A 12,860-nucleotide genomic window follows, 5' to 3' on the forward strand; every position below is an offset into this window, starting at 1 on the left:
AATGATCAGGTAACTGCCAAGAACAGTCATCGGGGAACCGTGAAGTGATTAATCAGCGGATCGAAAGGAGAGACTTCTAATCCTAGGAAAAGGCTAGCATAGCAATTACAATGCACCTCTAGGGAGGGGGAGGATGGGACATCGACGGATACAAAGACGATCGATGAGATAGAATTGGTGAATATTGGGATAGGGGAAGAGGAGAAATTCACGTCTATAGGATCCAGTTTGCCCGAGGAATGGAAGGGTAAGTTGATATAGTTCTTATCAGATAATAGGGATGTCTTCGCTTGGACTATAGAGGATGTTACTGGGTTGGACCCAGAGTTCGTATGTCACCACTTACATATGAAAGAGGACGCCAAACCTGTGAGGCAAAAAATGCGCAACATTAGGCTAAAATACGCTGAGGGGATCTGGGAAGAGGTCGCTAGATTGAAGGGGGCGGGAATAATTCGAGAGGTGGAGTTCACAGACTGGTTATCTAACATAGTCGCGGTACCAAAAAAGAATGAAAAAGTACGTATGTGCGTGGACTTCACTAATGTAAATCTAGAGTGCCCGTAGGACAGCTATCCCATGTCGCGAGTAGATGAGTTGGTAGGCAGGACGGCCGGGTTCAAGATATTTTCCTTCATGGACGCGTCGATGGGGTATAATCAGGTCGCAATGTATGGGCCAGATCAGGAGAAGACATCATTTATGGTTGAGGGCGGTACTTACTGCTATACGAGGATACCATTTTGTTTGAAAAATGTTGGGGCAACATTCCAGCGGTTGGGGGAGAAAATGTTCGAAAGCAAAATTCGGAAGGGAATTGAGATTTATATAGACGACATGGTGGAGAAAAGTATGTCGGAAGAGGAACATATAGACGGGTTGAAAGAGACCTTTGGGATACTGCGTAAATACAACTTGAAGCTGATCCCTGAGAAGTGTACTTTCGGTGTGACTACGGGAAAGTTTTTGGGTTATATCGTTACGCATAGAGGGATCGAGGCTAATCCTGAGTAGATAAGGTCCCTTGTAAAGATTCCATCGCCACAGAATGTGAAGGAAGTACAGCGGTTAATAGGAAGGGTTGCGGCCCTGAATAGATTCATTTCCAAGTCATCCGATAAATGCAAACCGATGTACCGTCTGTTAAGGAGCACACCGAATTTCATATGGACCGCGGAGTGTGAGGAGGCATTCCAGGAGTTGAAAAAATATTTGGGCAAAGCGCCTTTGCTGTCACAGCTTGAGACTGGGGACAAGTTGTATTTGTACTTGGGGGCCACGGAGTATGCAGTCAACTCAGTTCTAGTTCAGGTGGTAGACAATATGGAGAAGCCGGTATATTTTCAGAGTAAAACTTTGTTAGATGCGGAGACGCGATACAGTAGGATTGAGAGGTATGCCTTGGTATTAGTTTTCTCAACCTTGAAGCTGAAACCCTACTTTGAAGCGCATGTGGTGGTGATGGTAATGAATTTGCCTCTGAGACAAGCACTAAAGACAGAAAAATCTGGTAGAATGTTGAAGTGGGCAGTGATGCTGAGTTCCTATGAGATACAATATCAGATAAGGATCGCGGAAAAGGCACAAGCGATGGCTGAGTTTCTGGCAAAGTTTCCCGCAGAGGATTCCACATGGGGAGAGGAAATGGTTATGGAACCAGAAAGGGAGGGCGAACCAGACCTCCTAGACCCGTGGGATAAGAAGAATGGGTGGAGGGTATTCGCGGATGGATCGGCTACCGATGCATGCAACGGCATAGGAGTCGTGTTAGTTACACCTGGTAATGGCAGAATAGAGCAAACCATGAAACTAAGGTTCGCGGCGCCCAAAGAATGAAGCGATCAATCTGGCCGGTGATAGCCAGGATCCGAGAATGGTCAAGATTTGGGAGTGAAGGAACTGACAGTATATTCTTATTCAAACTTAGTGGTATGCCAAGCGAATGGAGGGTTCGCAGCCCGATGCCCCAAGATGGCAAGATATTTAGATGTGGTGCGTAGACGATCTGCAAGGTTCACAAAAATCTTTTTCCTTTATTTAGGCCGTGGAGAGAACATACACACCGATGCCCTGGCGTATGTAGCAGCCGCAATTCCCGGGTCGGAAGAAAGAATGATACTAGTGGAAGGTTAGAGAAACCGAGCACTGAGGATGTGATAGACATTTGTCAGGTCGGGAAAGAAAAGGAGGGTTGGGTGGAGCCAATTAAAGACTTTTTGGCAGGAAAGGAAGTGACAGATAAGAAGGAAAGAAGGAGATGGGAACAAACTTCTTGGAGATACGTTCTACTGGAAGGAGAGCTGTACCGGAAAAACTTCAATGGACCACTATTAAAATGCTTGAGTCCGCGACTGTCCCATGAGGTGTTGGCAAAATTACATGAGGGGGATTGCGGGAGTCATTCAGCGGGGAGAACGATGGCGCATCGACTACTGACACAGGGGTATTTCTGGCCCCACATGAAAAGGGATGCCGTGGAATTTGCTAAAAGATGTGACAAATGTCAGAGATTTGCCCAGTTGATATTCGCCCCCACTGAACCTCTCCATAATGTCTCAAGTTCGTGGCCATTTGCTATGTGGGCAATGGATATAGTGGGACCGCTGCCCATGGCCAGTGGCAAAAGGAGGTTCATGCTCGCGGTCACGGATTATTTCACAAAATGGATTGAAGTCGTGCCCCTACAACAGGTAAAGGAAGCACAAATCATCAAGTTTTTATGGGAGAATATTATCTACAGGTTTGGGTTGCCGTACACCATCATAGCAGACAATGGAACTCAGTTTACGGGAGCGAAGGTGGCCAGATTCTTACAAGCATATAAAGTGAGACAGGGGTTCTCGGCCCCTTACAATCCCGGAGGGCAACGAACAAGCAGAGTCATCCAACAAGACTATCATGAACAACCTTAAAAGGAAATTAGAAGATAAGAAAGGGGCGTGGGCCGACGAGCTGAATCATGTACTATGGGCTTACCGGACCACACCTCGGTGTTCCACCCAAGAGACCCCATTCTCATTGGCCTACGGGGTTGAGGCCGTGATCCCATCAGAGATGGTGGCAGCTACAATGCGAACAAAGGCCATGGAGGAGGGCTCAAACTGGAGAATTCTAGTAGCGGATCTGAATTTAGCATAAGAGAGAAGAGACATTGCCTGTATAAAGTTAGAATAGTACCACTGGAGATTGCAAAGACAGTACAACAGGAGGGTCAAGCTAAGGTAGTTCCGAATTGGTGACCTGGTGCTCCGCTGAGTGACACCTAGTACCAGGAAAGAGAAAGATGGAAAGCTGGGTCCGAACTGGGAGGGACCATATACGGTGGTGGATGTCGGAGGGGCTGGCACATACAAATTGTGGACACAGAAAAAGGCAAAGTGATAGAAAAGCCATGGAACGTGAGAATGTTAAAAAAAATTCACACTTAAATGTAATGGAAAGCTAAGAATGGAATATGTAGCTATATGTAAATATATAATAAGACAACACTTTTGAGAAGAGATTATCATTTGTAAGGGCAGGAATCCAAAATAAACATGAGAAATGGAATACCACGAGGCTGCGGAGGGGATGAGCCCTCCGCTGACGCAAGGTCGGAATTGGACCTGGGGCAAGACGAGTTGCCCTACCTTCAAAAGCTATAGAGCCATGGAGTGGGATGAGCCCTCCGCGGATGAGAGGCACAAAGTACACATGGGGCATAGGGTCCAAGTATGGAGATAGACATCGGAGGGGATGACCCCTTCGCTGATATAACACTAGAGAGGAGCCTGGGGCAAGATGAGTTTCCCCCACAGAACTAAATGAAATGGTAGAGCCTGCAGAGTGGGATGAGCCCTTCGTGGAGGAGAGACGCAAAGCACACAGGGGGCATGAAATCCAAGCATGGAGAGAGACAGAGGAGGTGAGGTGCTCTTCGCTGATAGGAGTTTGGAGGGAGTCGCGGGCAAGATGAGTTGCCACAAGCGACCCGCTGAAGCTTGGGAGCCCGCGGAGTGGGATGAGCCCTTCATGGATTAGAGATACTAATAACACGCGGGGCATAGGGATCGGCTTACAGTTGATTGAATAGCCCAAACTAAGAGAAGAGAGCAGGACAAGGGCTACGTTTGATTAAGACCAAGAGACTATACCACAAAGGAAGGGGGGGAAAGAATGTGGACAGAGATACAGTATGATTTAAACAAGTAGCAGAGTCAAGAGACAAGGAGATAACTAACATTCCAGACAAAATCAAACATCACATGCAAGAGAGTAATATCCAGATATAAACAAAACAAGTGTACGCCGAGATGGAGTAAAAGTGACTTATTACAAAGAAGTACAAAAAAGAGTAGGTCTAGGGCATCTCAGAGGGAGTGTTGGTAGCAACTAGTGCACCAGGAGCCTCTTCGGGGGGTACAATGGTGGTCGCTGTAGTAATGTTCTCCAAGGTTGCGGCAGGGATCTCTTCCGTAGTCGCGGCTGGGTTGGGGATTTCTTCATGCACCGGCGAGTGGGGAAGGGTCTCGGCGGCCGCCACCTCTTCCCTGGCATCTTCTGGGGAGGCGACCACTGGGATGGTAGGCCTGTCAGGCAGAAGTCGTCCTTCCTGTGTGAGTTGGGCGAGCTCTTCCTTTATCTTCTTGTTTACCCTTTTGTCAGCGAGAAGCTTGAAGCATTCGTGAAGGACTCATCTTGGTGTTGCTGAAGTAGGGCAGCGGTAGCATCTTTCTGCTCTTGATGGAAGATGTCGACGGCAGCTGACACTACCTCTTTTTGTGTGTGAGATGTGGTATGGTCGTTGAACAAAAGAGAAGCGTATCAAAACCTAATTATCCCTCACTAAGTAAAGGATGAGTAGGGTATCGTTCCACTTTTAAGTGTATGTTTATATGAAGGACAGGACTGGAAAGGGGGTTTGAGGGATTAAAAACTAATGTTGTAGAGATTGTAGATTCTAATGCTAAGCTAAGCTAAACTAACTAAACTATTGAGAATTTATAAGAGAGAGAATTCAAGAGATTAGAATCCACCAATACTTTTAATCTATGACCTTCTGCTTCATGGTTGTTCTTACAAGTAGACTACAATTAGGCAATCGAGCGAGTGCCGATGCCCTTTTGGATGAAACATCGTTAACAATTAACTCTACTTAAGGTTGTTCTTATGTTTATGCTATTAATATCTTCTTTCCTTTTATGTAAGCTCGGGCAGCCATTCAATGTATTACCAAGAACAACATCAAGGAGTACTTCCTAATAGGGCAGCCATTCAATGAATCACCACTTAAGGCAAACACAAAGAATACTTCCCCTAGGCAGCCACTCCCTAAGCTACCCCTTCTAAGGCAACACAAAGAATACTTCCCTAACTCTAAAGAATTACACTACTATAAGAAAAGTAAAGAACACTAGCATGATATTAATATTGCAAAACATAAACCCTATTCTATACTTCCATCCCCGGTGTGGGCAATGGAACTAATAACTACAAACATAAAGAACTAACCCGATTGAAGAACACCATGAACCGGGAAGAATCATTAAACCTTAAGAGATCGGCTTCATCTCCTCCCTTGAAGGAGAAGATTTAGCCTTCCATATAGAAGGAAGAACACCTAAGAACGAGAAGAAGAAGAGTTGAAGAACATAAGACTAGAAAGACTAATTTATTAAGACTTCGACTAGTTAAAACCGATCTTTTATTATTAATCTCTCTCGCCTCAAGTTAAGACAAGAATATAAGTGAATTGGCTCCTTACATGAGGCACTTAGGTCCTCTATTTATAGGGGTTACAATGAGTTCTAGAAGCATTCCAAACCGTCATTTGTTTCCTAATACAAATAGGTTTCTTTTTTCAGTCCGACTTCGCCTTCAAACCGGAAGGAATTGGCTATTCATGCGTGCGGATGCATTATCCATCGCCCCCAAACTTAATCAATGCGTCCCGGGCGCTTTCGATATATCAATGCGTCCGGGCGCATTATCCATCGTCCCAAACTTAATCAATGCATCTGGACGCTGATCGATGACGATCCCCGTGACGCAAATAATGCGCCTCGATCGCCGATCCATCGTCCCGACGATAAGCCGATTTTCTCTTCTCGCTTCTATCCTTCTATCCTCTTTTTGGGGCTTTGGTCCAAGCAACGAATCCTTTGGCCTTGGGCTTCCAAATAGACTTTAAAATAGGTCCAAGTCGCATATTTAATAGCTCCAATTCCTTGGCCTTCTCCATGATTGTCCACGGACCTCCCATGTGATCATTGATGTCTCAATTGCTTCGTTTTACCCCATTTTCTCTAATATTCTACAAAACTCTCTTTTTCACCTGTAGAATCTTAAAACACAACTTATAAACACTATTAGTCCACTAAGATGGCTAAACAAGAGGCATAATCGAGGGTTAAATAGCACTTTTTGAGCACTTATCAGCAGCCTGGTGTTGTTGAGCTAAGGCAGATAGGTTGAGCTGATGTTGTTCAAGGAGCATCTCCCGCTGATGACTCAGGCGGTCGTTGACCGTATCCATGTAGTTTTGATGAGATGATTCCGCGGACTGTAGTTCGTCTTGGGCCTTGAGTTTAGCCAAGTTAGCAGCAGCTAGATCGGATTGAAACCCTGCGTAGGCAACCTTCAGGCCAGAAGGGCCATTAACTTCTTTCTCCAAGGCAGCCAACTTGTTCTTAGCACTGAGAATACCGCGGATCATGAAAGAAATGTCCAAGCTTACCTAGAAACAAAAATAGAGAGGTGGAAAAAAAACGCGAGTAGGGTACCCATTCCCAGTTAGTATACAAAGAGGTGCGGTGCTGATCAAACGAATCCCCATCGGCATAGGCGATGTCAATGGGCAGATGGGCGTTGTGGAATAGGGAAGAGGCTACCGCCGCATTGTCTAGTGCGGAGTCAGCTGTGGATACTCGGCGGTTGCGCACATTGAAAATGGGGCAAAAGTCTTCTACAGGGGCCGGTTCAGAAGCCGGGGCTGCCGGTGGAATCGGCTCTTTGCCAGGCCGGCGGGCGCATGGGGAAAAGACTGCGGGTTGAAGTGACGAGGTGATGGGTGCAGGTGCTTCAGACATAGAGGTCTGCGGAACTACAGGGACTGACCTTCAGAAGCTGAGGTCCACTGCCTCTTTGTATATTGGTCGTCCCAGTTGGAAATGGAGCGGTAGGAGGGGATGTCTTCGGGCACGGAGGTTGCGGGAGAGTCACTGGATCTAAGGGATTGAGAGGAGGTGCGAGGACGATGATGGTGAGAGGACGAAACGTGGGATCTTTTTCTGGTAGGCGGAGAGGCTCTGGGTCTCCACTCTTTGGGAGGGGGAGGGCGGTAAAAGGGAGCTAAGAAGCCACAGAAAGTTTGTAGACTGGGGATTTACAACAGCGGGGTGGCGGTGGTAGGGTGGATGCCTAAGTGACTGGCTTGAGCGGGTCCGAGATCGTGGAGTCTTTGAAAAATGGGACAAGATATGCCAGAGTAGAATTGAGATTTGGAGTCTGGCCGCCAACCTACGAGCGAGAGAAGAAATGAAGTTAGAGCATAACAAAGAATAAAGGCAATAAAAAAGAAGAGAAGGACAAGGATACTCATCACGGGTGATGAAGGCAAGATGGTTAAGATTTAAATCTGAAGGAAGGTCCACGGACAGAAATTGTCCTGATACATATAAAGGGTAATAGTGCCACACTTTGTCTGAGGATGTAATACGGAGCAAGAGGGGTAGCTTCTGAGGGCGTATTCAAAAAGACTGGTATCCCACACCAACGTCTTTGGTACTTTTCTTGATGAAGTAGTGGGAGAAGATATCTCGGCTGGTGATTTTGGACTCGCCGGTTCTATTGTATGCATTCGCGGCATACATAGTCCTCCAAAAGTTTCCTATACCTTGGCAGGGGGAGATGTTGAAGTGATTGCACACCTCGACATCCAGGAGAGTGAGGGGCAGCCATAGACCGGCAACAATTTGACCCACCGTGATCACAAGGTGCCCGGGACGACGGGGAACTAGGTGAGGGTAGTGTGTGATGGATGGCACGTGTTCTAAAGTTATGTTGGCTGGAATGTCATAAGCTGCCCTAATTGCGTCCAAATTAAGGCGGCGGCATTGTGAGGGTGGAGGTAGCAAAGAGACTGGGCGCCCGGAGGTGGAGGGGGCCGCTGTAGGGGTAATAGGAGGTGGAGACGCTACTTGGGGTGAACGGGAAGTGGAAGAATCGCCGGAGTTAGAGCCCGACATCGGAAAAATGGAGGGACAGACGCAGAATATGAAAAGAACCTACTATTTAGCTTGAACAAAAATAAAGCAAGCCTATAAAATGTACCGAAAGAAGCAAGGAGAGTGTTTATGCCTGAGTAGAGGTCCAAAAGGAGGAAAGAACCGCCAAGAAGCCAGTGGAGCGCTTGCAAACTGGAGGGTAATTGGAAAAAAGTGAAGGGGAGAGCAGTGGAAAGCAAAGGGAGAGGGGAAACGAAATGAGGAGGAGGGAGAGGGAGGGAGTTTAAATAGGGAAGGGGTAAAAATGTAATTACTAGGGGTTTGTGGAGCTCGAGGAGTCAGTTGGGTAGCCCAGCCAGCGCGAGACACGTGAAAGCACAAGAAACGAGGGACGGCTGAAAACATTGCAGTCTAGTTCACACGCAAACCAAGGAAAAAGAGTAGGGGCGGTGGAAAGAGAATAACAATGAGGGTTCTCGACCCGATCCCTTAATGGGATAGCAGAGTCGAGAAGGGGCATTTGTAGTGGCACAATGTAGACAGATTGGACTAAGTCCGCGTTACAGGGGATAGGAGGCAACATAAGTAAGGACACGGAGGTGCAGCGAATCAAGACTGCAGAACCCTAGTCCACGAATGTGGTAAGCGTACGGTCGGCAGGAAGGTCGTAGGATAACAAGATAGATGGACGGTCCATATGAGAAGGGAGAGAATATAAAAAGGAGATGAAAAGTTTTTGTGAATGGTTGGGAGGCGGTATCTTGAACAAAAGCAAGCCTTCATCAGTACAGAAGACTACACTTTATTTAACAAGAGTTTTCAGTGTCACAAAAACATAAATATGAAAAAAAAATTCGTGTTTTACTAAGAAATCGATGGCAAGTCATATCTAATGCTTATTATTATTTATAGAATTAATAGAACCTTTTTCCTTAACATGGGGATGATGAGGTGTCATAAATATAGCTTTCCTATAATTTGAAATCACAAGGATGAAAGCACCTTTTTCATAAAATATGGAAGTTTTGTCAAAACTAATCCATTGAAGGTGTCCACGTTCGACAAAAGCTCGCACTTTATCTCTCTCCTCATTTTATGTCTTTATTTTCCAAACCGTGCATTCTCCTAGACTCCTAAAAAATAAGCAACTCTATATATTAGTTAGACCTCCTTAGAATTGTTACTTTCTCTTTAATTTATTTTTTATTTTTAATCACCTCCCCCAATAGAGTTAAAAATGGAAGTTTTGCCAAAACTAATCCATTGAAGGTGTCCACGTTCGACAGGGGGATTACGAGAAATCAGGAAACTAAAGCGGAAATCAAACATCTCTTCCCACTGTTCGTCTTCTCATTCACTATGTCGCAGCAAAGCGAATATTCAAGTACATCAAAGAACAAAGGCATTCATAATCAAGTACACAGAAGAAGAAGACAACAGTTTAATTGGCTATACAGATAGTGATTGGGATGGATCTATCGATGACAGAAAAAGCACATCAGGCTATATCTTCTTCATGGGAGCAAAAGTCATTTCGTGGTGTTCAAAGAAACTTAGCGTGGTGCTATCTTCAGCTGAAGTTGAATACATTTCAACAACAAGTGCGGCATGTGAAACAATTTGGTTAAGGCGAATCTTAGCCAATGTACAACAAGAGCAGACACCACCGACAACCCTCTACTGCAACAATATGTTAGCAATAGCCATGACGAAGAATCAAGTTGTTTCGGCAATAAACTGCTTCAACACAACGAGAGCAATGGTAAAGAACGCACTAAGAAACAGAGAAATTTGATGTTGGGGGAGATGAAATTGAACCAAGATAATGGCTGCCTACGTACCCAAGATCTATTCTCTAGGGATCAAGTTTCCACGTAGTTCCTTATGAAAATAATGTGGTATTTATATAGGTAGAGTAGAGAGTCCTTGTAGCTCAAGTAATCTTGTAGCTTGAGTAATTTTGATAGACTATAACTCTCAACTGATAATTATCTCTTTGATAAGAAATGAATCTGGACATAAATCAATGTACATTAGTGGCAAGCCATGTGGCTAAGGTTCAGCCTTAGACACATGAGTTAATGGGTCTGTACATTGATCCATGGTATTGCAAATTGGGCTTTAGCCCTGTTGATTAAATGAATAAAATAGAGACCCCTACTAATGGACGTTTGCCACGTAAGTGGCCTGGGGGTCGAAACACAAGTATTTCACAGCCGATCAAAGCATATTGAAATAAATCACCACTTCATCAAAGAATTAGTTGAAGACAAGGTGATAAAGTTCTGAAAGACCGATGAACAATGTGCAGATATCTTCACCAAGGCAATCACAAATGAAAAGTTTAATAGTTTTAGAAATTATATGCGGATTACAAACTTTTTACTGCTTATCCCATCAAGTGTAGTTGAATTCTATAATTTTAGGTTACTATGGCGCAAAACTCTCGCTCCCAATTTCTAGCGTCAGGTTCCCTAAATCTTACTGTAAGAATTTCAAAAGGTAATCTTACATGATTTAATTTGTTTTCCCTTAAATTATTTATTTCCATCTGAAATTCTTGCTAGACTGTGTTTTTACTACTTTTATGGAGGACTATGTTATGAGGTTTTAGTGCTTCTGTTTCTTATAGAGATTGAGCATATCAGTGCCGGACTGTGTTATGAGTTTTTAGTGCTAAACTGCGATGGTTATGCAAATCTTATTTGTTCCCCTACAAAACCCGAAGTCACCACTCTCTCTCCCAAGATTCAATTCTTGCTATGGGTGTGGCTCAAAAAACCTTTGTGCTGAATGATTTATGAAATGGGAGTGAATAGCAGATGTATTAGAGAAAGAATCAATGGGTATTCAATACTCTACATTTCTAAGCACTGAATAGTACGCAGGTAATATGCCTTATCTTTCTCGAGTAATTTTAGTTTCTTCCATTTGAACGTCATATTCTTCTTATAAGTTTCACCAGCCACTAGGCATCGTGACTATTCTTTTAGGGAATGACCAATTGCAAATAAAACCAATCAAATCTAAGTGCTTTCAATTCCATTTTAGTCCTAAATTCAATTCCATTTAATAAAAAGAATTTAAGCGTGTTTGATTTGAGTGTAAAACAAAAATCACCATTTTCTTATTTTCTACTTGTTGTTGGCTGATGCATACAGGGAGCAACAATGAACTTTGGGGAAGGAGATTTACATGTGAACACAATTCAGGAATTTAATTCCTTCTCATTGTACATTGGTAAACCGTTACCTTCTCTTAGAGCTTTAACCCTCTAATATATGTTAATTACAAATGTCATAACTAAGGATCAAGTAATCCATTTTGTTCTTAGGATTGATGTTTGAAATCAACTTTTTAGTTTATGTAGTTTGTATACGAAGATGTTTCAGTTCAAAATCTGTATAACAAAGTGGGGGTCGAGAGTGTTCCCGAGTTCTTTAAAATGGTGAGTTCACATATAAAATGCCAAGTGAAACTTGGATTTGCATGTGTTGTATTTTAAAGATTTTGCGGTCAAGGAGAAAACATTTTTGGCATATGATCTAACAGTAATTATAACACTTACTAATACCCACAAAATTAGAAAATAAGAATAAGACTAATCTCTCTTTTTCCTTCAAATCACTTTTAGTTTTGGGATGATCTGACAGTAATTATAACACTTACTAATACCCATGAAATTAGGAAATTATCTCTTTTTTCTTCAAATCACTTTTAGTTATCAATAAACAAATCAGTTTTAGTTACCGGAAAAAAAAAAAAAAAAAAAAAAAAAAACAACAACCATCACTGCATTACTCGTGTGGCACCTCACCCCACCACCGCCCCCTAGCTTCTAGTAGCACTTATTGGTTGTTGCCACCGCCACCCCCATTCCCTTACCACCTCTAGCATCGAAATCCAGCACCATCTCCTCCACCACTTATCGCAGCACCACCGTGCAACACCATCCCCACCATGTATTCCAGCTTCGAGCAGCACCATCGAAATTCAACACCATCTCCTCCACCACGCACCACCACTACACCACATCTTCAAACCTCTCCCCAATCCCACCACCGCCATCTTCTCCGATCACCAATAACCAAACGCCTTCGTCACCGCACCACCCAATCCCCATGACTCAACTTCTACGCCGTCTGCCTAACCCCTCTGTTAGAATAGTTGTATGAACACAGCAACTAAAGTATAACATAAGGAACAGTAGACAGCAGTAGCAATGAAGAGACAAGGACAGCAGTAACTAAGAATAACCAAGGTGCGGATTAGGCTGCCTTAAGGAAAGATTTCGCCCCTTCCAATGGTGCAGAAAGGCAACTGTGGCATCTTTCTCACAGGATTCAATGGTTAAATGCAGCCTTTGCTTTGCACTAGAAACGTACTACCCTCTAGAACAAAGAATATAACTCTCTCTCCTCAAGGCCGATAAAGAAGAAGAGAAGAAGAAAATAACTGGTTTGAGTTTACGTTTCTCTCGAGTTGAGTTTCGATCAAGTCTATCCTCTCTATGGACTCACAAATTCCCTATTTATAGAGGTTAGGAGGAAGAGACCAACTCCTAATAGAACAACTAAAACTTGTTTGCCAAGAAAAAGGCAAAACAAGTTTAGGCTATTGGTCAAACCACTACCCACAACAGTAAGCTCAAGCCCA

General features: G+C 43.9%; 1 protein-coding gene across 1 annotated transcript; it reads left to right on the forward strand.

The window, feature by feature from the left end:
• The first annotated feature begins 1,131 nt into the window (after positions 1-1,131).
• LOC147491395 (uncharacterized) lies at positions 1,132-2,912 on the forward strand. The gene is made up of 2 exons (XM_086567247.1): positions 1,132-1,814; positions 2,042-2,912. Exons 1-2 carry the CDS (start codon positions 1,132-1,134, stop codon positions 2,910-2,912), a joined length of 1,554 nt encoding a protein of 517 aa, XP_086423373.1.
• Positions 2,913-12,860: the final 9,948 nt, after the last annotated feature.

This window comes from Coptis chinensis, chromosome 6, assembly GCF_015680905.1.
Source record: "Coptis chinensis isolate HL-2020 chromosome 6, ASM1568090v1, whole genome shotgun sequence".
Lineage (NCBI taxonomy): Eukaryota > Viridiplantae > Streptophyta > Magnoliopsida > Ranunculales > Ranunculaceae > Coptis > Coptis chinensis.

Excerpts from the sequence above, each read along its gene's own strand:
- LOC147491395 (XM_086567247.1), top strand. The coding sequence starts at position 1,132 with ATGTACCGTCTGTTAAGGAGCACACCGAATTTCATATGGACCGCGGAG. Across the intron at positions 1,815-2,041 it reads GAGCAAACCATGAAACTAAG|GCCGTGGAGAGAACATACAC; the intron begins GTTCGCGGCGCC and ends TCCTTTATTTAG.